This window comes from Lathamus discolor, chromosome 2 (assembly GCF_037157495.1).
Source record: "Lathamus discolor isolate bLatDis1 chromosome 2, bLatDis1.hap1, whole genome shotgun sequence".
Lineage (NCBI taxonomy): Eukaryota > Metazoa > Chordata > Aves > Psittaciformes > Psittacidae > Lathamus > Lathamus discolor.
This window is the reverse complement of record NC_088885.1, coordinates 91,386,564-91,413,404: the sequence shown is the minus strand read 5'-3', so window position 1 is coordinate 91,413,404 and position 26,841 is coordinate 91,386,564. Positions and strand designations below refer to the sequence as shown.

Genomic DNA, 26,841 nt, shown 5'->3' with positions numbered 1-26,841 from the left:
GGTATCCTGCCTGACCAATTTGGTGGCCTTCTTTGATGGGGCTACAGAATTGATGGATAAGGGTAAAGCAGTTGATGTCATCTACCTGGACTTGTACAAAGCATTTGACACTGTCCCACACGACATCCTTCTCTCTAAATTGGAGAGATATCAATGGGATGGATGGACCACTCGGTGGATAAAGAACTGGCTGGATGGCCGCACACAAAGAGTTGTGGTCAATGGCTCGATGTCCAGCTGGAGACCGGTAACGAGTGGTATCCCTCAGGGATCGGTGTTGGGGCCAGTCTTGTTTAACATCTTCAAAGCTGGCATGGAGAGTGGGATTGAGTGCGCCCTCAGCAAGTTTGCCGATGACACCAAGCTGTGTGGTCCGGTTGATACGCTGCAGGGAAGGGATGTCATCCAGAGGGACCTTGACACACTTGTGAGGTGGGCTGATGCCAACCTTATGAAGTTCAACCACGACAAGTGCAAGGTCCTACACCTGGGTCGGAGCAATCCCAGGCACAGCCACAGACTGGGCAAAGAAGAGATTCAGAGCGGCCCTGCAGAGAAGGACTTGGGGGTGCTGGTCGATGAGAAAATGAACATGAGCCGGCTTCAGTGTGCGCTCGCAGCCCAGAAAGCCAACCGTATCCTGGGCTGCATCAAAAGGAGCGTGACCAGCAGGTCCAAGGAGGTGATCCTGCCCCTCTACTCTGCTCTTGTGAGACCTCACCTGGAGTATTGTGTGCAGTTCTGGTGTCCTCTACATAAAAAGGACATGGAACTGATGGAACAAGTCCAGAGGAGGGCCACGAGGATGATCAGGGGACTGGAGCACCTCCCGTATGAAGACAGGCTGAGGAAGTTGGGGCTGTTCAGCCTGAAGAAGAGAAGGCTGCATGGAGACCTCATAGCAGCCTTCCAGTACCTGAAGGGGGCCTATAGGGGTGCTGGGGAGGGACTCTTCGTCAGGGCCTGTAGTGACAGGACAAGGGGTAACGGGTTAAAACTTAAACAGGGGAAGTTTAAATTGGATATAATGAGGAAATTATTTCCTGTTAGGGTGGTGAGACACTGGAATCGGTTGCCCAGGGAGGTTGCGAGTGCTCCATCCCTGGCGGTGTTCAAGGCCAGGTTGGATGAAGCCTTGGGTGGGATGGTTTAGTGTGAGGTGTCCCTGCCCATGGCAGGGCGGTTGGAACTATATGATCTTGAGGTCCTTTCCAACCCTAACTATTCTATGATTCTATGCTTCAACCTTCTCCAAAACTGACATATGAGGTCAATTGCTTCATTCCAAAAAAGGGTGATAATTCTATTTAGTAATCCAGTTCCTTTCTATTCATAGCTCCTGAATGCAAGAATGATGAGAAATATGAGATCCTTCTGCATCACCTCAGCCAAGTCCTTCTAGTCAGCTTAATTTTCCATTCAAACTTTAAGTCAGCCTCTTTTAAGGAGAACGATGAAAAATGTAGAATTCGAAATAACCTACCACAAAACTTCTAAAATGAGTGTAATCACCCTTCTCCAGAAGGGAGACAGAGTTCATACATGCTGGAGCCTTATAAGCTGTTTTCTAGGCTTCAATAGACACATATTAAAATAATGCTAGACCCCATTTTACTATTCAGCCATTTTCACTCACATCTTCAAAGAGGGTTGCTTAAATAAGGCAAATTAACTGTTGTTAAATGATTTGCAGGCTCAGGACTAAAGGCACAGACATGGCAGAAAGGACAGTTAGAGGTTTAAAAGACTATATGCTTAGATGCAAGATGCTAAAAAAATATCAGTTAAACAACAGTTTTTTAATCTGAATGTTTCTTTAAAATTTTCTTTCTGCAGAGTGTATAATGCTAGGCATGGCAGAGAAATGCATGCATTTACTACTTTAAAGATGACGTTTCTCAGAACTTTGTACATGTACTGCATAAAGATTATAAGGTCTGCGCACTGTTACATATGTGGTGTGCTTCTGACATTTATCTGTGGTGAGATTTCTGACATGAAGAGAAAGAAGGCTATTAAAAAGAAATTCGTCTGGCTTACCAACAAAACACAGGGATGAGCAAGTAGTGATTAGTGACTGGTCAACAGGAAAATAAAAGGCTCATGGCTGGAAATGATTATTTACATCAGCAATCATGGGCCAGAAGCAGAAGGGGTAAAATGAAAAAAATCTGTGCACAGAAGCAGGCAATTCATACAACAAATCAAAGCATATTATAGACCATAGTAGCTCTCAAATGGATACATGCGATTGTGATGGGAGCTTTAAAAGAATATGTCGGGGGTAGAAATCAGCTCTGTGTTAAGCCATTTGTAAAGAACTAATGATGTAGCTACATTTCTGATGCAGAAATCACTAAATCATACATAGATTTACAGAAATCACTATGTCATACAGACCAGTGCTGTAGAGCCTGGAATGAGACAGGAGATGCTACAGGGGATTTTGGGCATTCCCCTCTCTCTTTTTTTGAACATCAGTGGAATATCACAATCTTCCTGTGAGGTGGGAAGTGATTTTCTCATCCCATTAAATAGCCTAAAATGGCATTTTTCTTTGTTTTGCAATAGGATCAATGGAAGACGAAACACAAAGTGAGAGCATTATCTTGTTTTCCTCCTCCGCAATCAGACAAATCCCCTTGGTTTCCCCTGCGAGAACTGTTTGTTGTCTGAAAATTACATATAATTATTCAGCCGGAAAGGACATCAGAGGAGGGCCTGGAGTTTATAGCACATAAAAGGATCAAACTTCTTTAGTCTCAGGTGACTCTTGAGGTGGTGTCATCTCACATTTGTGAAAGGCCCCAACCACAGATTTATTAGCTATTCCCCAGTTTTAAGTGTCTTTCTCTTTTGCTCGTTCAGAAACTGCTGAAACAGAAGGGTTTGGTTTCAATTAAAATTTTAGCTTTTCCATTGCAAAACACAAAACAAAAATATTTCACTGGAAATTTGCCACCAGTTCATGTCCAAAATAGGAATCATGCTTCACTTGTAAAGATTCACACTAATATTTTCCTTCTCTCCTCAAATTGTTTTGTTTCATTGCATTCAACCTGTTGATGTTTTTTATTAACCCTTCCCAAATGCTGGTATCTTCTGGGACTCAATTCAAGTGAATACCACCAGGAAATGTAGACGTGCCTTCTATGTCTGGATAAAGATTGTGATTATATTATCTTAGATAATGTGTAAAATACTTAGCTTGAGAGAAACCACAGTAACATGAGAAGCAATTTCTGCTAAAACTCATGCTAGCATGTAATGTGCTATCAAACAGCTTTTGATAAGGAACAGATCTTATTTCTTCTCTGTTTTCTTCTAGAAATATACACCTTAAATTGTTAATATAGAGCAAAGGTCCCTAGCATTTTCATGTTACGGATCACAGAGTAAGACTGTCTAGTAAAGTCTGTTCATTTCACTAGACAACATAACCTTGTCTGGGTACATAATAAACTAGCCTCATGCAAAAATAAAAGAAAACCACTGTGACGTGTATAATGTCATTCTAATGCAACTTAGCATCTGGAAACATACTGTCTGACTAGGCGATTTTTCGGTAGTTACTGTAAATTCTTGACCCTAAAGTCTAGATGTCCCATTTAATGTAGTTTAAGAGTTTGTCCCACCATTAAAACAAGAGGGGATTTTAGGATTGAGTCATATGTCTATTAAATAAAATGTGCATTCCTGATGAGCAGAATTAATGAAAAATAACCTTGTCTCTCTTGAATACTACCCTGATGATCAATTCACCAACAGAAATAACAGTGATCTTTCATGTTTTGGGAATAGGAACGTAAGTCAATAATAAGCAACAAGATACGAAACCATAGCGGATTAGAATTCCAGAAAATAGATGGATCTGCAAACTAAAATCAATTAGAAGAACAGCGGGTGTGTGCCTACATAGGAGAAATTATTAAGGCCTTTTGGCACCATTTCCTTTTTCTTCTTATAAACAGCTGCATGCCGAGCCTTCCCACCAGCCCTCTACATTGATATATAATGTTAGCCTTGAACTACTCTGTCCTCAACAGATGGTCATTGGGCTGAACCTCTGGCAACAGGAAAGGTTTGGGAATGGCAGTTTCAGCAGCTTCTTTTCCTTGGGCAGGGACAAGCTGATTATTTCCTTAGCTGTGTTCCAAAAAACTGGAAGACAAAAAGAGTTTGTATGAACTTAATTGCAGACAGGACTTTATTTTCACTCCCCTCTCTGAAATCCCCTTCATACCACACTATTTCAGCTTTTGTTATGTAGCTGCTGATTGACATCTTGGTTTTTAAGGCATCTAATCTTGTTGCTGTACTCAGTATACTCATTCACTGTATCCAAGACAAAAGGAAACTGATTTTAAAAGACAAGGGTTACTGGGCACAAGTTACTCCTGGTGAGATTCCGACTGGACACGAAAGCAAGATTTGTCACAATGAGAAAAAATAAGCCCTTGGAATAATCTCCTGAGGGAATTGATGGATTCCCCAATGTTGGATACTTTAAAGATTGGGAAGGACAGGTACTGGGGAAGGATAGGGACATGTACCCTAGGAAGGATATGGTACTGGGACATGTACTCTGCCTCCTGCTAACCTAGAAAGGTTGGACCAAATGATCCTTGAGGTCCCTTCCAGCCTGGTATTCATAGAATCATAGAACAGTTTGGTGTTGGAAGGGACCTTCAAAAGTCATGCAGTTCTGACCTCCCTGTAATGAGCAGGGACATCTTGAACTAGATCAGGTTGGCCGGAACCACATCCAGCCTGGCCTTGAGTGTCCCCAGGGATGGTGCCTCCACCACCTCTCTGGGCAACCTGTGCCAGGATTTTACTACTCTCATTGTAAAGAAATTTTCCTCACATCCAGCCTGAATCTCCCCCTGTTAGTTTAAAACCATCACCCCTTGTCCTGTTGCAGCAGGCCCTGCTAAGAAGTCTCTCCCCATCTTTCTAATAGGCCCTTTTTAAATACTGAAAGGTGGCAATAAGGTCTCCCCAGAGTGTTCTATTGTATGATTCTATGAACGATCCAAAAGCCAGCTACAAATAATCAAGTCATGCAACAATTCTACGAAGCATGCTGTGATTTATCGCATTTTACATATGGTAAAGTTGAAGTACTGTGAACTTGCAAGGCAAACAGAAGATGTAACATTGAATCTTATTTTATTTTTTTAAGCCTCCAAGTAAATATTTTACTAACGTATTTCTGAAATATTTTACATTGCAAATGCAGGCTTCATATTTAAGATTAAATCACTACTGTATCATTTTCATGAGTGATTAGAAACTATGTGGAAGAAAGTCTACCTGCCCCACATCAAATTTCCACACCAAACCAGTTCTTGTTCCGAGACCCACCTCCTATTATAGCTAGACCTATGATTTGCACTGGCTGGTCCGTAAGTGATGTAAAAAAAGAATTTCTTCATAACAGTGGTAGAGAGTGCCTCACAAGCCACAGATCTGCAGTATGTTTGATACAGGAATGCTATACAGAGCAGCATCTCATAGCTTCAGCATCTTCATGAAGTTAGTTTTCCTCCTGGCCAATTCACAGAATGGCCCAGGTGGAGCTCTTAGGTGACCCTGTCCCTGCTTGTGAAAGTCCTCACCAATAAAACGTGTGTCTGGCTTGGATGAATTATGATCAAAGACAGGAAAACAGAGAAATAAGGAAATTACCAGAGTCATTCTCTTAGAGTCTCCTTATAAGATTAAGCCCACTCAAATACACGATAGTCATGAGGAGCACTCTATTTTCAGCCTTCTTAGACAGCTTAGACAGCTGTGCTGTCTCTCCTATTGTCCTCTTGTAGACTAACTCTTCTGTGTAACTATGCCACCTGCCCACTGCATTCAGTCACATTTAACAGCAATTAAGCTATGTTCCTACCCAAATAGAAAACTGCATTACAAAAGAACCTAAGTCAGCATTCTCATAAAAGAAAAAGCAGTTTCCAGGCATTTTTCAAGGGAGCCAGCCAGAAAATTAGTCCTCATGTAGCATTCCATCAGCCACACTGAAGGCTGCCAGCTGTACCATAGACAGGCATGGGACACATGGCAGAACTGATGGTACTGAGAGCTTGTGGGATGGGAAGTTAAAAGCAAGGAAGGAGAAGAACAAAGATAACAAATTGCTTCATTAGTCCTACTGCTCATGAAACAATTTGCTAGAGTTAGTAGCCTTGGCGATGTCCTGTTTAAATAATATCAAGGTTGAGTTCAAGGGCCCTAGGGGAAAAAACTATTTGAATCTGCAAGTACAGTGGAAAACTACTCTGTTATTATTCTGTGGTTTTATGCACGTGAAATTTGTTCTTTCAACAGTTCCATTAAAAAGTACTTATATTAAATACCAAAACTATGGCTGGGTTTATACAACTTCACCTGAAAACCCCTGTAAGTTTAATGATATGGTTGGCAGTGCTTTCCTTACACTGAACAATCTCATAGACAACATTTCAATAGCAAAACTCAAAATCAAGACAACCTATGTAAAAATTGTGTGGAAATGGTTGAAGACAATGTGCTAACAAAGAGTCCAAACTATGATATATTATCTATTGCGACATCTTTCTTAAGCAAATAGTTGTTAACAGGTTATCCTTTTTAGATACTCGAAAAAGTAACATAGTAGTGGTTTGAACTACTGAAATAATAAAACCGTTGAAAGAGCAAATATCATACATAAAATCATGGAACAAACCCACCACAAATTCCTCTTGAAAAAATAACCAAAGTAAAACTAGAGAAAGGAGATATATGTGTATATATATCACTTATTACTGTAAGAGTACTAGTATTTCACTGTGTGTATAGACTGTATTCTCAAACTTCTGAGTATTATCAGGCACAAAAAGGAACTCAGAAGAAGTGGTTTGACTGCAAAACCAGACCCATTTATGTACCTTTGGACAATCTGCCAAATAAAATTAATGAATAAAGCTGCGTTCTGATGAGCATCTAAACAGAAGGGAAGCAGTCATATTTCTACAGCAACCATCTATTTATCACAGCATTCCCAATTCTGGAAAAGGTGGCTATTCTCACATCAAATTCACTTCATCAGTATAGTCTAGATACTGATTTTCCAAATTCACAGGACTCCATGATGAAAACAGAAACGTAACTAAGCTCAGACACGCTGTGGGTTTCTGAGCTAAGTGGCAGAATCTTCCAAACAGCTAGCATTTTGAAGCTGTATTTATGAGGGCACAAGTTACTGCGCAGTAGGTAAGGCACTGCTTAATTATACAGCCCTTCCAATTTCACATTATTCTAACTCCCTTTCTACTGAAAAAGGACACAAATGGAGATATTTTACATTTTGGTTTTCATAAATGCTAGCGGGTATGCAACTTCTGCATACAGCTGGAGAAGGGCAAGATTACATAATGTTATGGTAGGCAATAGTACTGTCATATCACAGTAATAGCTATTTTGTAAGAGAAACACATTTCAGTATTCAAGGAGATAATGTAATTCCTCTATCTCAAGCTACCTCTTTCCTATGACTTGTATGAACCAAACTCATCACATCCACCCTCACTTTTACAACAATCAAACAAACATAGATGTATGCCTGGTTTGCAATCAAAGAAAAGAGGTTCAAAGAGACCCCTCAGACTCTTGCTTTGATAAAAAAAGTTGAGCTGTTTCTATATAGCTTGGGAAAACGAATTAAACCTAATATTCAGGTACTTCACCATGTCCAGATCCCATCTGCAGTTTTGACTAAAAGCAAATTTCTTTGTTAAAACTCATAAAAAAGACCTGGCTTTTACAGTTTTCTTCAAAGTATAAGGCATATGTATGTGGGTACCACTCCAGCAGAAAAAGGAGAAGGAACTTTGAGTAATTCTCAGAAGGCTTGACATTGGAAGGGGCCTCTCTGGAGGTTATCTTGTCCAACTGCCTGCAAAGCCACCCACAGCTAGTTGTCCAGGACCATGTTTAAATGATTAAATGTGACTAAATAATAACAGATATGACAAGAACATGAATAAAAACAATGAGAGCCCAGGATTTTTATTTTAAAGCACGCCTTATTTTTCAAAGCTTGGCACCTGTAACTTATTTCCTGTCTCTCTTTCACACACCCATACCACCCCACAAACACACATATACTGAAGGGACATGAGGGTGCAGAAAGATCCATAACATCTGTTATTTTCATTAGATCACAGCATTTACCTAATTTCCATGTAACGGAGGAGGTCCCACATGCATTAAGATTCAGATGCCCATACATATATCCAAAATGTATTTTCCAGTTCACAAATCACCTGTGACTTTTATGCAATGATATTTTGGGAGTTCTCTGTACACCAGAGCGTGGTCTGGGATTACAGTAAACATCTGTGATATTGTAGAGTAAGTGACTTAAGAAGCACTTAAGAGAATACTGTATGGCTTGCTAATGAACCTCCTATGTCTTTCAGAATTTGTGCTTCAGTTCTCCAGCAGTACCATGGTGATAGCAATCCTCCATTTCAGCCTAGTTCAACAGCTCACCAAAAGGGTTAGAAACACGTTTTCTACACAGCAGACTCAGAACATGGCTATGACAAGTATTCTAGACTTGGAAACTCACTTCCCAAACTGACAGGAGCAGTAAGGCTTCTGATCTCACACACATCTGCTTACTTTCCTGGAAACCTGGATGTACAGCTCAAAGATGAGCCTGAAATAGGCTCATTATCTCCAAAGTGAGATAGCAGAGTCCCAGAAGTACCACAGGGCAACCTCCAAACTCACCTGAAACACGACCATTCTTGCCACAGGTATAAATTACCAAACAGCAATGTACAATAACTGAAACCAAATATATGTGTGTATATTCCCAGAAGGCTGCAGCTATCAAGGTTTGCAGAAGTGGCAACCAGGAGAAGGGATCAGATTCCCTACTCTGAACCTGAGGACCAAACACATTTGGTCAAGCCACTGCAGAGTCAGACATGCCTTTATTGTGGCATTATTTAATGCACAGTTCAGTTTCCTTATTGTCAGAATGAAACATATTTGAGATGTAGCATTTCAGAATTATTCAGCATCTGGGACTTGTATAGGTTTTAGCCAAGTAAGTGCTACGGTCATTCAAAGAGCTGAACCCACAGAAGCATGAGATCATAATCAGCAGTGATTTGACTTGCATTGTAGATCAGTTTTAGGCTGTAGTTTCAGCTCTTTGGGAGCAGTACATATGGAAAGAGAGAGAGTGAGAGAGAAGAAGACAAAAAACCCCAAGCCTTTCTTTTCCCTGAAGTAACCACAACAGATTACTTCCACTTTTTTCTGAAGTCAAGAGTAACTGGAAGCAAAATCAGTAAATACAGTGATGCCCTAACGAGGGGCAGCAGTCCACAAAAGCAGTAAAATAAACTGCTGCAGAACATGATCCTTTGTATCCCAGAAAGATCAACTGAAATGCACTGCGGTAGCTGTGTAACGTCTGACGGGAATAGTTCCTATGGATTTAGCGAAAAGCAAATGTAACTGAGATTTGACCCTTTCAACTCAGTAGAGACAATTTTTGAAGAGGTGACTTTATTGAGAGCACTAAAATCACACTGAACTATTACTTTCGGTGTTATTTTACCTGCTTATAGAAAATATGTCATTGTAGGCTCTCACTGCTCTTGAAAAGGAACGTTTACTTAAACATCTAAAGAATTCCATAAAGAGATGAGAAGTATCATGGAGCAACTGTGTGAAGGTCATGAAAGATATTCCCACACTGATCACGGAAATACCAGAAAAAAAAGTTTGTGGGTTTGGCTTTTTGTTCGGTTTTTTTTTTTTTTTTTAATTTTCCAAAGTACTGAATAGGCACGTTTCCTTTCATTAAAGTAAAATGTCTCACGATATCTGAAATAATGTTTTAGGTATCCACATACAGATGTAGTTGCTTAGCTCTTGTCTCTGAATAATAACTATGATGATGATGATTAGTAGCGTTATCATTACTATTATTAAATGCTACAGAGAAAATTAAGAATCTTGATAGCCAGTTGCCCACTTTGACCAGGAAAATAAGATCTCTGAGCCTGGAAGGAACCAGATTTCAGTCTTTCTGCCAGAGATCTTGCTGTACTACCTCTGAGTACATGCATAACGCCAACTTAAAAACCTTTGCAAGCTGAATATCCTACTACTCTTTCCTACTACTGAATCACAATTTTTGTAACGCATATATCCACAGTACAATTCATAGGAAGATCAGTGCTGCTCTAGTTCAGCATAACTGACTACAGCATGTGCTCTGAAATCACTTCTTGAATCGCAGCCCTTTGAACTCCTAGATACCCTCTCCCAGGTGGGAACTGCTAGAGCCTTTCATATCCACCTGTCTAGGGTAGCAGGGTGAAGGTTGAAAGGCAATTTAAGGTATGGAGATGAACAAGATTAATCAAGTAAGAAAGTAAAGGCAAGAGGCTGCTGCAGTTTCACAAATAAATACTTTGTGTTTGCAGCCCAAAAGCAAGTTCGTGTTCTGTTCCCTCTAGAAAAGCAAACACATCAACCAACTAATTTTAAAAATGGAGGCAGCCAGCAGTTGTAGCTTAACTATTTTCTAATGTGTTTTCCCCACCCATGGAAGCAGGACAGTGCTCAAAGTCTGGGCTCTGGCAGTATTCCTGAACAGGCTGCTGGGTGATCGGACTAATGCAGAGAAGAACATAATTAGCAAGAAAATCAATGCCATCACTCTGCTTAAGCTAGGTATGTTAAAAAATACATGGGGCCAAAGAACAGAACTTCAGAGTCAAAAATCCCCAAACATACTGAAGATGTATTTAATCAGCTATGCAGAGAGACTAATTAGCTGCATCAGGCTACAAATATCCGATAGTAAAGGGTAACAGCTCCATGAAGGAAGGACGTCACAACTCAGCTTGAATCAATGACCTGCACTAGGTGTTAGTTGGAACAGCTGTTTTAAAGCTCACAATCCTGCTCAACACTGTATTCTCCAGTAGCATTCTGCTCCACTCTTTTCCTCAGTCAGCTTATTCCAACCCGTCGGTGTCTGCTAGGTGGTGCTGTGGGATGGCTTTTCTAAGGCAGAAAGCTTGCTTTTTTGTTCCCAGCACTGATATTTTTTTTTTTTTTCCTTCTAGATGAGAACAGCTGCAGTGTTTTCTGCATCTTGGTTGTACAAGATGTGTCCTGTCTAGTCTCCTTTATTGTTTGTCACTTGCTGCAGGCATGCAGTGGTCACCACTGATGATGCTGCTTCTCCTAAGCAGTCAGAGAAAATGCGTGTCAGTGTTCATCTGCATGAGTCCACACCCATGAAGGAAAGCAGGGACCTTGGATGGAGGCAGGAGGTATTAATATCTACTATAAATGTTTCCAAATTTTCATTTTCCTTTGGTTCTAAAGATACAGGACATTTAAGCAAATGATTTTTTATTGACAAAGCCAGATTTAAAATGAAATCAGTCATGTACATAAAGAGCATGATTTCAAATGAAAGGGTAAGTCTAAAACCTCCTGAAGCTTCAAGTGAAATATCTCCCTTTATTCCTCTCAAAACACAACTCACTTCCATGAGGAAGGGCAATGTACTGCAAAAACTTTAGAAAGCAACCCTCTGAAAGGGGAGGTAATGGGAAGGATGCTTTTTTAGGCTTCATATTTGTACTGGAACTAGAGAATAACTGAAATGGCAGGATGCTTTAACATCCATAATACTGTAACTGGTGCAAACTGACACTGAACTATTCAAACCTGTCAAAACATGCTGTGCTAATGACCTGTAGGTAAAGGCAGTCTGGTGACGTCCATCTGTTCCTCATAACTCTGCGTTGGTTTAGCCAAAAATGACGAACAATCCCAACCCACCCTTCTGAGCAAAAGGGAAGAAAAACAAAACAATCCCCTAGATGAGTAATTGCAGTAATACTACATCAGGTGATGACATCAGGAAAATCTTGTGCTCAGTTTTGAGATTCTGCAGCCCAATGCCTTGAGACACCCTCTGAGCACTTGTCTTTCCTATACAAAACCCACCCTAGTAAATGGCAAGGTTATCCTCTGACATAATTCTACTTAGCGAACTGACATTTTCTGTCCGATGTTCTGCTCTGAATGTAGATGTTCCACTGTCAGAAGCTGAACTTGGACATTCACATTGCATTCGCACATCAGAAGGGGATAAGAAGGGAGGAGAAGGGACATCGTGCAGGCCAGTAACAAAAGCTGAAGTATATCATGGTCGTAAGCAAGTTTGGCACAAATCTCACTATCAGATCCACAGCTGACCAAATCAAAAGGCAGTGCAGATCTAGAAGCAAACATATCTTCAGGTGGGCTATCACATCTTTCCCTAGCAGCCACACAGAATCCTTACTACAGGGGGGTTCTATAGTTCCACTGTGCACAACAGTGGCCCAACAGACACCAAACAGGAGAAGAGCATGTATATGGGGAAGCTAGACTGCAATGAGAAAGACAAAAATGAGCAACCTGAGCATAAAACACAGCAAACTGCAGAGAGTGAAGGTGACACAGAGGAGAAAAAATATGAAGCAGAATTCTATTCTCTCTATTTAAAGGAAGACAGGGTGAACAGAACCACATAAATTAACAACTCTGAGGCAATTCCATAAGTTAATACCTGCAGGGGTCTCTTGTCCCATTTCACTGTTTCAACTTACATTCTGCAGGAAAGGCTGTCATGTATAAAGCTCAACTGGGGAAGCATTAGCAAAGCGTTGCATTTCCAAAATCACAATAAGGTGCTTAGACAACCACACAGTGAAATCTAAAGTGCGGTGGAGAAAAAATAGCTTCTGAGAGGATGCTTTAATTGTATTAATAAACTAAAGAAGGAAGGAGCTACATGCTGCTGGAAGCAAAAAAGACAAAGCATACATTTGCTATAGTTCTGTTATTTCGTAAGAAACTCAAAAACCTGTCATGCTGGCTGAGGTATTAACAGCATTTTTTTTCTACCAAATACCATATATTTTTTTTTTTTTTAATTAATGTGGTTTTCAAAAAGAAAAAAGGAGGGTGAGGAGCAGGGTGTAAAACCAGGAAGCATCTGAACTCCTTGTTCAATTGCTGTGATCAAAGAGGATCAGAATATGGAAAGGAAGTACACAGCACATCCAGATAAGACTCGTTTCAGTGAATCCTCGAGCCAGCTACAGAACTTGCTGGTGTGCTGGAAATTATTCTGAAATCTTCATATGTATAAACTACTAGTAGAGGACTGTAGGGGGGAAGAATAAACAGATCAGAGAACCTTTCTATTGATCTTGATCTTATGAAAAGTAATCGAAGTCCACACAGGCATCTTCCTTCCTAAGGATTAGTTCTGTAATTGAGAATAACATGAAATCTGTTAGGTAACCATGATGAGTCCTAGGGCAATAACCCAGTGAGGAACATGACCCATTTGCAACTCAGAGGTTCCTTGGGGTCCACTACCTGCTGCATATGAAGCCATCATATATGTTTTGGTGGGTTCCATTTTTGATATAGTGTATTTTTTACTGTTATCCAAGTACCTTTAGCTAGTAGCTGTTGCTTTAAAGAACAACTATGTCTAAATAAAGGAATGACAAGCATTTTTGAGTGATGCCAGAGGGACAGATATGGTAACAATTAGTATTAGGTTCAACTTTCACCTACGTATGTCTTCAACACATATAATCTGTCCTTCCACCACTCCCTCATGTTCTTCCCTCGGGGCTCTAAAATCTAAATACCAATTTTCCAGATGAAGGACCAGGGCACAAAGGGATTTGGAAACTGGTTCAAGAATGTGCCTGGAAGCTGGATTCAGGCTGGGTCTCCCAATGTATGGACTCCGTCCCTAGCTGGGCCATTCTTCCAGGCTAAGCTACAAGCAAAACACTGGTATATTAACTGCTGTGTTGGCTGAACTGTCTCGGATCTGGTTTACATGACTCTGCGAAAAATGTTGGATAGCACTTTCTTTCCTGTAGGTAGGATTCCACTACTGTATTATATATACATAAACCAGCACAGAGACTGACTTAAGAACAAAATTAAGATGAATTTAAGAAGGCAATGCAGTATTCATTAATTCAGTTTCTGTCTCAAGGAGCTTACAAAAGATAGGATATTAAAAAAAACCAACAAACTGGAGAGAGAAGATCAAGCAGCACAGCTCTGCAGAAAAAGATGGACCCTATACACCTCACATCAGCAGAAACAAAGTACACAGTGGATTCAATTCATACTTTTAGAGGAGCATGAGATCCTTGCACAGCCAAAAGTTTGAACAGACTGTGTGGAACTTCTTCTGTTGTTTCCCCACAGACTGCACTTGCATTTCTGCAAAGTCCTGTAAAACGGATCCATACCAACAATGCAGGAAAGGCTACCTACAAGATAAGGAAAGGCTACCTACATTCTTCAAATCCATCAGAGGAAGTAAAAATTAACCACAGTTACCTTTTTAACAGTCATAACCCGCAAAGTATTTAATATACACTGAAGAATGCAAAAGGTTGACTACCACCTTTCTTCCTACAGAACTGGAACTGCAGCACACACAAGTGTACATCCCTTTGCTTTCTGCTGGCAGAACAACCAAAAGCTCTGTCTAAAATCCGTACATGTAACTAAGCCTCAGGAGATCTGGATGCCAGGTTTGTTTTTTATACTGGTCTCACTACACAGAAGGAAGAGGAACAATATAACAACTAGGCAATAACTACAGGTGAGGTACTAGTACTTGGCACTTTCTGGAAACTTACCCATTCACTATGCTGCATTTTCTTAGTTTTCATAATGATCTATCTCATGTGCTGCATGTCGCATATACATGGGCCCTACTCCCCATCATTAAAGGCCTTATTGCACAAAAGTACATCTGCTGATCGTACCTGGAAAGACTTGCCCAGTGGCTTACTGAAATGGGGATAAGAGGACAGAGGACAAATTATATTTGTTACTGACATAAGCCTATGACTTTGTTTTTTGACACCCATTTACTCATTAATATAAATATATAACCCAAAGTCAGTCATCCAACAGACTGACACAACCAGTAGTTTAGCATACAGCCATCTCTGATAATGCATGCCATTGTATCAGATTGAAAATGAATTCCAAAATCTTCTTACAATGCCAGAAGCTGTTGAGTTTGGCAGTACTGGTCTTGGAGAACAGGGCTTAGGGGAACAAGAAAGGATTGTCAACTGGCTTCCCACCAGGATGGCTACACTTCAGGCCACATGGAGGTGCCTGCATGAAGAGGCAGTTACTTGTGCAGTTCTGCAACAGTGCTAAAATCACCATGTAACTGGACATCAACATGACTGAGTGGGTCAGACTAAAGAGAAGTTATTATGATAAAAAAAAACAACAAAACAAAACATGGGGACATTCAGAGGAAGTAATTCATTATGAAGCTTTATTTACCTGGACTTTTCACATACACTTATTTTAACTATTAAATAGATTAAACAAAGTACATCACTTGACCTCACTAAGCAAACAAATTTGAGTTTGGTGGCATTTCAACAACTGACTATGTACCACAAGAGCTTTCCCTGCTCTTCACCAAAACTTTCTAATAGCCCACATGCCCTCTACCAATCACCATAGCCACTGCCAGAAAAGATATATCCCTGTATCACCTAAGAGAAACAGAGCCCAGAAAACAAGCAACCCTGCAAACTGAAGCATTATACATCTGAGTTTATGAAATAGTGCTTCCAGAAAAGATTTAGACATAACTGCTTATTTTAATTTTAAATCACTTCTTAAAATGCAGCTCACTTAACTCCTGACTTAGGACTAATGGTATTTCTACTCTGCAAAATGATAACTCAGCTATCCCAAAAGGTTTGGCAAAATGACCATAATGTGTTCTACACCGGCCAAGCTGATTTCTGTGTTTAGAATATGCAAAAAAATGTCAGTTGTGTACTATAAGCTTGGATTATAACCAGCTGCTTTTTTAGCCTTGGAGAGACTACTTCATATATCTTCACTCTTTTCCATCTGACAACTTGAGATTGAAAATTTTGTATTTTTCTTCATCAGGCAATTGATTTTCTAGTCAAAAAAGTTTTCACACTGGTGGCTTCAAGCACACTGGAAAAAGCAGGCTCCATTTTCTTCAGTCTCATCTCTCAATAGAGACAAACTTTCCAACTATGCCCTCTCACAGCAGTGCTGGACACAATGCCTGTTAGAAAACATAAGCAGCTAATAGAAAATGCACAGTAATTTGCTCACAACTGTTACCATTCACACTGGTAAGCACATATCTGTGACACTGAACTACTGCAGTGAGAGAGACAAAGGTAATTCTAAAAGCTAGTACTGACTTCAGGTTGGTTTATATGTTCTCCCTCCTCTTCTCCCCAATACTAGTATAACACTTGCTTTTTTCCTTCTTCATGCCTTTCCTTCACAAGAAGAAATCTGTACATCTGCATAGATGTACAGTATTTTCTGGAAATGCTTGGACATATTTCACTCATCGCTACCACATTTGCTCATACAGATTTAAACACATGAGACTGAGTTAAAAGGTGGGCCTATATATTTGCCATGCTGTTGGCAGTTAATAATTACATTTTCCCATTCTCTACTTCAAACGAGCTGAAATCAGATCTCTGATACGATATGGGGGAGCTATGTGTTTTCTAGTATCACCTTAATCTACAAGAGCTCATTTATCCCTTCAAAATACTCAGAAGTGAATGCAACAGATGGACCTATGGGAATAGCTATATCTGCAGGACTGGACTACTGCAAACTCATGTTTGATGGACTGACTTTGAAACTCACCCACAAATAAGGTTGGTAAAGAGCAGCAGCACTCATAACAGTCTGTCTGCTGAGCTGGACAGACCAAAGTGAGTGTATAACGTAGTCTGCACTGGCTGGCGTATCATATTCCAAGTTTATTGCAACATCCTGATCTTTATCTTCAAAGCGCTAATTAAATACAATTCAAAATAAACTCCCTTCATGCAACAGCGGCATTACAGTTTCTGAGTGAAAGAGGACGGAAGCTCTCAGGCTGCCCGGGTGAGCATCGGCTCAAGCTCTTGAGAGGCAGGAAGTAGGAAAGTTACTATAAATCTCAGATTTTGTTTCTTCCTCATACAATCATTTTCATAACAACAGTTCTGTGGCCAAATGCACAGAAGATTAAATTTAAGAGTCATGACATGAATGTTCAGAGTTTCACTGAACTCAAAGAAATTGTACCTCTTCCCCACAGCTCAGGGTCTCAAGCGCAGGACAGCCCATGGATGGGACCCCACTGACTTTAGGGCTCAAGGAGAGATCTCAACTTTAAACTGAACCCTTGCAGGAAGCAAAGGAGCCCGAAAGCCTGTAAAACTGACATCTAACTGACATTTCTACCTGGCGAGACTTGAAAACAGAATAAAACCAGAGACTTATGAGAGTTGCGGCTTGAGGTAAGAGACACAATACAATCTGAATAGCTTGCACGTTAGCTGTAGGCAGGGTCTTATTTGTCAGAGGGTGCAAGAGTTTGTTAACTATCAAGGCAGCAGATTGAGAAGGCAACAACCTGTGGAATTAATCACAGTAGGTACCCAAGTTGTGTAACTTTTCCTGGCTGCTTAATTCTTTTAACTGGCCACTTTTTCTAGATCACTTCCAAACCTCTTAGGAATAAAGTGCAGAACAATTCTACAACACAACCACCAGCTCACAAAGGTCAGGCTGTATAATCATTCTCATCATCAAGGCAATGTTAACTAAGACTAGGTCATCCATACACGTGATATGATACCAGAAAAGTTAATGAGATGCAAATACACTGCATTTCCAGGATTCTCAACAAGAGAGTATACTGTATAGTTTTGGTAGTGATTGAATCCAACATGCTTTGGGCTTTGGCACTATTTTAGCCCTATTCATTTCTGTTTGGCCCTTTATAGTTGTAACTTTCCCCATGACTACAAACCATTATTTGGTATGTATTTGTAGACGCACTTTAACATCCACTTGCATAAGATTTGGCAAGAAATTTCCCAAGGAAGAGCACAAATTCAAGTTATATGGTACTCTCTGCTCTGCTTATGACTTCAGTTGAACACATACATAAATGACTTGCGAAATGGAGACAGATCTAATCAAGTTGTTGAATAAAGTATTTATCCCTGCATACCTTAAATGATTCACTTGTAAAAACAACTTCGGGGCTTTTTGTGACTTAGAATATTATTTCTCTTAAAATGACTTACCAGCCACAGGTGTGTTTTAACATGTCACTGCTGTGCAGCAAAAGCAGCCCTCCTGGACTTCTCTTTTGAAACCAACAAATTCTCCCACTATAACCATGTTCTGTTTCAATGTTGAGGACTTTTTCCTTTTGCTTTGAAATAGATTTTTGCTTAGACTGTGTTTTGTTTTGTTATTTTTTTTATTGAATTACAATTTAAAACATTCAAAGTGTCATTACTTCAATAGCGAAGGAAGCAAAAGAGTCACACAAGGCTGAAGGAACAACTTGCTAGTTAAAATTTGTATTTAACCTCGCAATCTAGGACCCAGACAGAAGCAAAGTAGGAGAAAAAAAATTAAAACAATATGTGAGATAGGAATCTTTAATCAACCCCGCTGTATCAGCCTGGGCCCAGCATTCCACCCTGTCTTCTGAGGTTACCGAGCACCACTTTGAAAATGGATTACTTTCCACTGAATACAATGCCAAAAAGGGGCTTTAGCTCCCCTGGGGGAAATTAGAACAGCCTGGATCATCAAATGGGAAAAAATAATCATTATCAGTAGCATTCAGAAATGGAGGGAAAGAAAAGGTGAAACCACACTCAGGTTTTGGACTACTTAATGCCTTAGACGTGCCATTGAAGATTGAGGCAGAATAGCAAAAGCCTGTGGGTTTGTGATGCAAATGAACATTTGCTTCTCTAGTAGAAGATAAAAATACCTGGGATTTTTCCAAGATCTTTGGTTCAGAAATGCACTTTTTGTAAACACTCGGTAGTTATTCCTGGAGAGGATAAGGCACTGATACAGTGCTGTATGCTTTCTATTACCAGGTCAGGGGGAATACCAACACATATGAAAGTATATATATATATTACCTCATAGATGTTAACAGATGAAAAATACATTAGAAGGACTTAATATGGTTTAGTGCATGTATGTCTTTAACCTGCCGTCCTTTGCTTTGGTTAAGATAAATTTTCCAGCAGCCCTTGCCATCATTATCAAACCAAGAGTCTACCTGCAAGTGATCCACCATAGACCTCCACAGGGTTATGTGGTGCCAGCTGCCAGGGTAAACAAATGCCTCAGGTCCCTTTACAGCCAGGTTAAATATAACTTGCAATACAACACAAAAACTTAATTCCAGCTTCAGCAGCAGCAACGTATAACTGGCAGAAACACCAAGAAAGTGGTGAAATATCATTTCCCAGATGTTGTGAGGTTGAAACATGTCAGTGAAGGCAACATCCTGGGCAGGTTAGATTACTCATTTCAGACAGAAAAAATCAAAAATTAAGAGCACTTCTGAAAGCACTATTAACTAACATTCATTGGCTCCTATGTTTCCCTTTTAAAAAGCAAACTATCTTGCATGAATGCTCCATGCTCCCAATGAATGCTAAAAGAAAACCCAGTTGATGCATATATTTCCTATTTACGTAACTTCTAGCTTATGTAAGATTGTCAGAGCCTTGGCCCTGCTATAGCCCTCTTCTGCACTCCTACAGCAGTACACTGCTGAACTCAGTTATGTATTAAAGTTCACTGGAAGCCAACAGCATGAAACCATACACCTATAATTAAGTACATACTTGAATGTTTTGTAAAACAAGGAAAGACTGATGAATTAGTGCCTAAATAACTAATGATGAAATAGCAGTGATGTACATTTAAATTGGGATTATGCTGTAAATGTTTTATTCCAGGGATGTATTAACCATTGATGATTGAAAAACAGCCCACAGCCAGACTGTGTAAGGCCAGTGGCAAACACTGGTGAGGTCACACATTTGGATGTGTCTTGCAAGGAACCAGCACTGGCCCAGAGATTCTGGGATGTGCTGATAATGCTCTTCTCTGTAAATAATATGGCAGAAGAAGAGTACTGTTATCTTCAAATTTCTAATCTAGTGCCCATATAATACCAGAGAAGACTCCTTCTGCCCACTAAGAAACGAGTCATTTAAGATTAAGATTACAAAAGTTTTACCGGACACATGCAAAGTGATCTTTGAACTGGGTACCAAATTATAGCATATTAAGCCTTGTCAGAGCTTTTGAGAAGGGGAGAAAACATGTCACAGTCATGGCAGCAAAATGATTATATTCCTCCTGCATCTTATCAGAGAGATTTGTCCCAGGACTTAATTGGCCATTTCACTATTCATTTTTTGTTCAGCAATGTTAATATGATGTTCCACCAATTTTGCTGTGGAGAAAGCATCAGCATAGCAGGGCTGCACATTATACTGTAGAAGCATTGCAAATTCCAGGGGCTCATTTTTCACAGAAAGTCAAAACCACCTTTAAGTGCATAAAGCAGCTGTCCCACCACACTCTGACAGTAAACCTGCCATGCATTTGGTTAACTTCTGGCATACAAACAGGGACTTAGATCTCTTCCAAGACAGCCGAAGAATAACGAAAAAGCAACTTTGATGCTACCTGAAACCAAACTATTCAAAGCACATTGCCTGCATTCCTCAGCTGCAGGCACTGAGCCAGGACATGGAGATAATCATTCTGACTGGTGGTGGGGGAGGGAGAAAGGAGCTTAAGGACCCAAGAGCTGAAGTACTCTGGTCAAGAAAATCCAGACAGAATTTAATCTACAAGGTAGCAAAGCAGGTGTGCTTCTCTCCCATCCCATTCCCACTAGGTGCATTAGAGAATTAAAATAATCATGGACATGGCAACACTTTTTTTCCTTTTTTGCTTGTTACATAACTGTAATTACCTTACTTTTATGTTTCTACCAATATAGGTGAACATAAATCAAGATAAATCAGTCCTTTCAATATCACAGCATCTGTTCTCTGACTTGATAATCTGATGCAGCAGTGAAGTTTGCATATTGTAGAAAAAAAAATCTTTTGTGGTTAAAAAAGGTCCCTGGAACACCGAGCTCTTTTCTCTCCTTGTGTTATAAAAACTATCAGGGGAAAGGGGGAGAGCAGTAGCACATCTGTTCACTACACTATCCAACAGCAACTTTCTGCTACTCAGCTACTTGAGGAAACATTTCTGGAAATTTCTTAGCAATTTTTGAGCTGCTACCAATAGCTAACATACCATGTTCTGCCTATTGGTTCACACAGATCTATCCCAAGGAAGTCTGTATGGCAAGAGCAGCAGCACTCCCTGCAGGCCTTAAACTTTCTAAAGCTGCAGGGCCAACAGACTGGAGAATGATGTATTTGTGGGTTTATCTACCCTGTGGCCCTCCAAGATGGTGCAGCAGCGGATTTTGTATTCTGCTTTCTTTTTGACTTCGAGCAAAGATGACCTTCAAAGTGGGTTGTGCACTATATAAATCACTATTGCACTGGAGAAGACAAACTCAACTGGCATATATTCTGGCCTTCAGCTTTTGCCTCCTCGTAGGTAGGGACCAACAAATATTCTCCTGTAGACAGTTACCAGACTTCGTCTTCTAGAAGACATTAAGAGGCATTTTTTTACTGAGAGGGTGGTCAAGCACTGCAGCAGGCTTCCTAGACAGGTGGATGATGCCTCAAGCTTCTCAGTGTTTAAAAGGCATTTGGACAATGCCCTTGATAACATGCTTTGACTTTTGGTCAGCCCAAACTGGTCAGGCAGTTGGACTACATCATAGGTGTGGGTCCCTTCCAACTGAATTATTCTATCTAATTTTGTTCTAGTCTAAGAAGGAAACCTATCCTTCTCTGTTCTGTTCCAAGGAAGAAGTCACTCTGAATTGTCCTCCCTCAGTGCTCAACAATGGTGAAACTATGAAAAGTACTTGCATTCATAAAATAGAAAGGTGAAAAAAACCCACCCCCAAAAATGGTTCCAAAGAACATCTTGGGAATGACAACAGCAAGACTAAAAAATCTTTTCCACGGTCAACTCTAATGGCAGCACAGACAGTAATGAGGGCATCTTAGGTATATAAGCTTCTAAAAGCAGAGTATGTAGCAAAAGCACAATAGAGTATAAAATCAGTCAAAAAGAAATAACAGCTCAGTGTGCCCTGGTTTCCATGAAGAGTGTTATGTACTCATTTAGAATCTAAAGGCAGTCTGTTTATACCCTAAATGCATATTTAATACAAATAAAATGCATTTAAAGAACAGCAAAATCATATAAAAGAATAACTTTGGAGAGTGTCTTACCTTCGACCCAATAAGTGTGTACAGCCACTGGATGGTTTCATTATGATTTATTACTCCATTCATGCCATCGACATAGAGCATGATCTGTCCCAAAGCTATTGTAAAGAAAAGAGATAAAATGCAAATCAGACCTGGTGAATAGTTTTTGTAATCCTAAACATTGCTGGCAATTTTCTGTAAGCCAGGTTTTCCAGAGACGTGGGGAGCTCAATTAAAGAAACATACATTGGGCAAGATTGTGCTGGATGAAGTCCTGGGCAACTGCAGTAACTTTACTGACTTCATCTGGATGATATAAGTGTGAATTTCATCCAGGGACGAGTTCAGGCACGTGTGCTTTCCTAGAAGATACCACATTTTATTGCCCCAAAATCTGCAAACAGTATTCTACACACTGCTTATTGCTGCGGAAGTTCCATCAGCTACAATACTCTACACCTTGTGAGCCAAGAGTTTTTAATTATTTATTTCAGGACCATATAATATTTGGAATTAATATATTTGGACTGACTGTTTCAGTGAATTCCAATAATATGAAATTAAAGCAGGGCAATTAACACCAATAAGGACAGCAAATATTCACCACTGCAGTGCTTTCTTGCCAGTTTTGCATTTTAGGAAGAAAATTCAACGAACAAAGCCTGGTTAACAAAGAAGCACCACTATTCATCTATTCTAAAGCACATGCATTTCAAAACATGCTAGTAAAATATTTCCTAGCAGTAATTCCACAGTTTGCAGTTCTGATAATATGAGACTTTCTAGAGACAACAGCTATTAAATCTTTCTTGACTGATAAGGACAGACATTTTTCGTAAGGATTATGAAAAGTGGATTAGCGAAATTCATCTATCATCTTCAAAAGTTTCCACTGTTAGATCTTCTGCTTTATAGCATGAGATCAAAGCACAGTGGGATGAAAAAGAAACCACTGATGTAACACCTTTCAGCACAGCCTGTTGGCATAACAACTCAATTATCTAATGCACAACCTGATGAGTCTCTAGTACACTGCTTTATGGGGGGAAAAAGAGAAGGAAAAAACCCACAGGGTGAGGAAAATTATGATGTTATTAATCTTCCAAATACATTCCAAATGTTTGCTAACTTTTGCACAGGTTGTGCACAGTGCAGCATCACTTTACTAGGGCAGACTTTTCAAAGACATAATTGTTAGGCAAACCCTTAAGTACCCACTATGGCTAAGCAGCTAACTCATTTTTACAATCTCTCCTTTTACCTTTGCTTTAGTTGGTTGACTTAGAGTTTAAAAAAGCCAGGTACTAATTTTAGGTACTTATATTCCTTATCTAATCTGTTACACCAGGCTAGAAACAAATTCATCCTACACAGCCAATGGAGATGGAGAAAAAGTAAGAAGAGGGCTACAGCAAGGAGATAACACTTATCTTAGGCAGGCCTCATTGCCTCTCTACAGGAAGCAATGATTTACTACCCTCCAAAGACGTGTGTCTCAGGTGAATAAAATCAGGTGGCAGGGACACAGGCCCAAGTGTTTAAGTAAATTAAAAGAGGTAAGCTAGCCAGTAAAAGGAGATAAGAATTACACTGCCTGAATTAATGGCTGCTTTGAAGCATTTCCTGGCAGGTAGAGGAAAGAGAAGAATACTGCTGTCCCAGTGGTAATCAGAGAAAGTTTTAATTCTTGTTTTTACTTCCTTGTAATGCTAAAAAGTTTTGGCCGTTGATCAGAATGAGATCCAGTCATGACAAGGTCACTAACTTCCCTTTTTTTTTTCTCTTGCAAATTTTTGGTTGGGGGTGAAGGGATTTAATTTGAATTTGAAACAAATGTGAAACAAATTTTACTATTTGTGCATGTTTTCCAAATTAATATAGAAATCAAAGACAGCAACAAGTCTGCTTTTAAAGGGAAAACATGCACACAATACAAAATTACTCCACTGCTCATACATAAGACCAGTTAGACTGAATGCGTAAGTGAGATCTGGGATGCATTAGTCTTCAGCCTCTTAGATGTACCTTCCCCCTCCCCCCCAGATTTTTAGGGATTCTTGACAATTTTCATTTGCTAACGCTAATCTTGCACCTTCCTTTACCCTCCCCTTTTTATTATGATAAAAAAATATATGGCAGTATCTCTACCTTTCCAGCAACAAGATGGGTCTTCTGGATGAAGGTGACAAATTAGTAACACATAAAAAAACTCCACTACTGCTGCCTCCTGAACAAGTAACCGATAAGATTTATAACATAAAGAATTGTAAAAGATGGCACAAAATGAACAGCTGGAGATAGGTTTGCTGTGGAGTCATGCTGACCACATCCAAGTGACAATGATCCAAGTCATGACTCCAGTAACTATCTGCCATACCTCAAGTTATCAGCTGCTGAGAGACCTTAATGCGGAACGTATTGCTATGTCCTGCCTTCAGGGGTCATAAAAATGAAAGTAAGACATGATGAGCAGGGTTGAGAAGTCAACTTTCATTATAAGGAAGAGTAAGTTAGGGAGCCTTTGGATATAGTTTGCACAAAGCCAATCAATGCCTTAAAAATTCTCAGTAAAAGAAATCCAAGAGAAGACTCAAACGCGGGAGAATGTTGGTTTTCACACCATGTCAAGTGTGTGTGCTGAGGAAGAAAACGTAACACCTAGTAATCAGAAAACAGTGGCAAAATGGAAAAGGCCATCAAAGATACTTGTGTAGGAGCAGGCTAGTTGACTGGAGGCTCCCAGGTTCTCCCAGGGCTTGGGTCTGGCTGAGTAGGACGGATCAGTTTTGCACCAAATGTAAACAGACTTGCCACAGGACACTGGTCTATATTCTTTCAATTGCTCTACCCAGCTGATAGCCTACCTCCCAGACCATGGTCATAGTCTGCTGAAATGGCTGTGGCTACAGTGCAAACTCCACATACCCACTGCCCTGCACGTGCAAGCTGGCATGCATGCATGCCCAACATGCAGAGCCTTGCCAAGACAGGGCACGTTACTTTGTAAGGTGATCTGAGGTTGTTTGGAAGGCTAATCTAGTCCAAAATTATTTAAGTTTGCATTTGTACGTGCCTGTTCAACCAAACTTCTTTTTATCTCTTTTCACTGAAAAATAAGGAGGCTATTTAATCCACTTAATCCCATCTCTCAGTTAACTGGAATTCTTTTTGGAAGTATATCCACAACCTACTTGCATTAGGAAAGCTTGCTATTGTGTAACAGGGGGCTGGGAGGGGGGTTAAATATGGAGCAGACTTAATTTGGAATTTCTTTGTTCCCACTACCCTTGTCAAACCCTTAATCATCTATGAAAGTAGCGTGTGACTTTACCAATAGCTATTTTCAAGTGGAAAATTGCTGGATTTCTTAGGAAAGGCTTAGGCTACAAAGGGATGGACCAGCCAGAAATTTCACAGATTTCTGGGAAATAAGAGGTCTAAGAAAGCCTCTCAAAATTGCCAGTATTGGCACTGATACTCTCCTGGGATCTTTCCTGTATAAAGTTAACAGGACCAAAGAGGAAAAACTCTTTCACACAACATCATCACAATGAATACCGCTTTAGGTAAAAGTCTGTTTTTCCCACTCAGAATGTCAAAAGTTTCAAAGCTGTTCCTTGCTTCACATACCTGCTTCCCCAACCTGCTCTATCTACTTTGTATACTACCACAAAGCTAACTTAGAGAAAACAGCAGCACTGAATAAGAAGAAACACTTTTCTTACAGTTTCCTATGTACAGGGTGAAGCAGGACCAAACCAGACTGTTGCCACACGTTTAAGCTCCTGCAGAGACTTCTGGCCCAAGTTCATCAGGCACTTCATAACCAGCACCCATGGTGCATGTAACACTGTATACGACAATGGGTGCATGTGAACGGCAGACAGAACTGTGATGCAACTAATAGGGAAGAGCCAACTGCTAAAAGTCAGCTTTCTCATTGCTAGTTAAAATCTGATCATCATCAAGGAGAAATTAGGAGTCTGTGTGATTGCTTTTATTCCATCTGAAAGCAGATTACCAACTTACTTATGCTATCCCGGGCACTGAAAAGGTGTAACTCCATCAATATAGATGTCCCACTGAAGAACAAAATTTCAGTAACCGTCGAGTGAGAGGTCCCAGGAGAGACATAACAGTTGTTTAGCATTCTGTTACAAAGCGCTAGGTGATATTTCTGAAGAAAATAAACTTACCTCAAACTTCTTTCTCTGTGTTTCCTCACTAGATAGAGGCAAGAGCTCAGGTACCAAGCAGGACTGCCAAGAACACAAAACCCCCAGCTCAGCTGAGCCCTTATACACTCAGCGTTGGAAGCTTCTACGTTTGCTTGTAGCACATTCCTACAGACAGTGCTTGCATGCGCACCCTCAGGGAAGAGCTTACCATCTCCGTTAACACTCAAAGATATTGAACAGCGTTTTCCCTGATGAGATATCATTATTAAATACCACTTCTGTACCATCCAGCTATTGAAAAATAACAAAATCGCAGCAGAGTTCATTGC

General features: G+C 40.1%; 1 protein-coding gene across 6 annotated transcripts in view; it reads right to left on the bottom strand.

Moving 5' to 3' along the window:
* The window catches only part of FHOD3 (formin homology 2 domain containing 3), a 379,358-nt gene that overhangs the window by 136,474 nt on the left and 216,043 nt on the right, over positions 1–26,841 (bottom strand). For all 6 annotated transcript variants that reach the window (XM_065667731.1, XM_065667733.1, XM_065667735.1 and 3 more), the window contains exon 6: positions 22,356–22,450. In XM_065667731.1, coding sequence (XP_065523803.1) covers positions 22,356–22,450 — 95 coding nt within the window. The remainder of the gene's footprint in view (positions 1–22,355; positions 22,451–26,841) is intronic.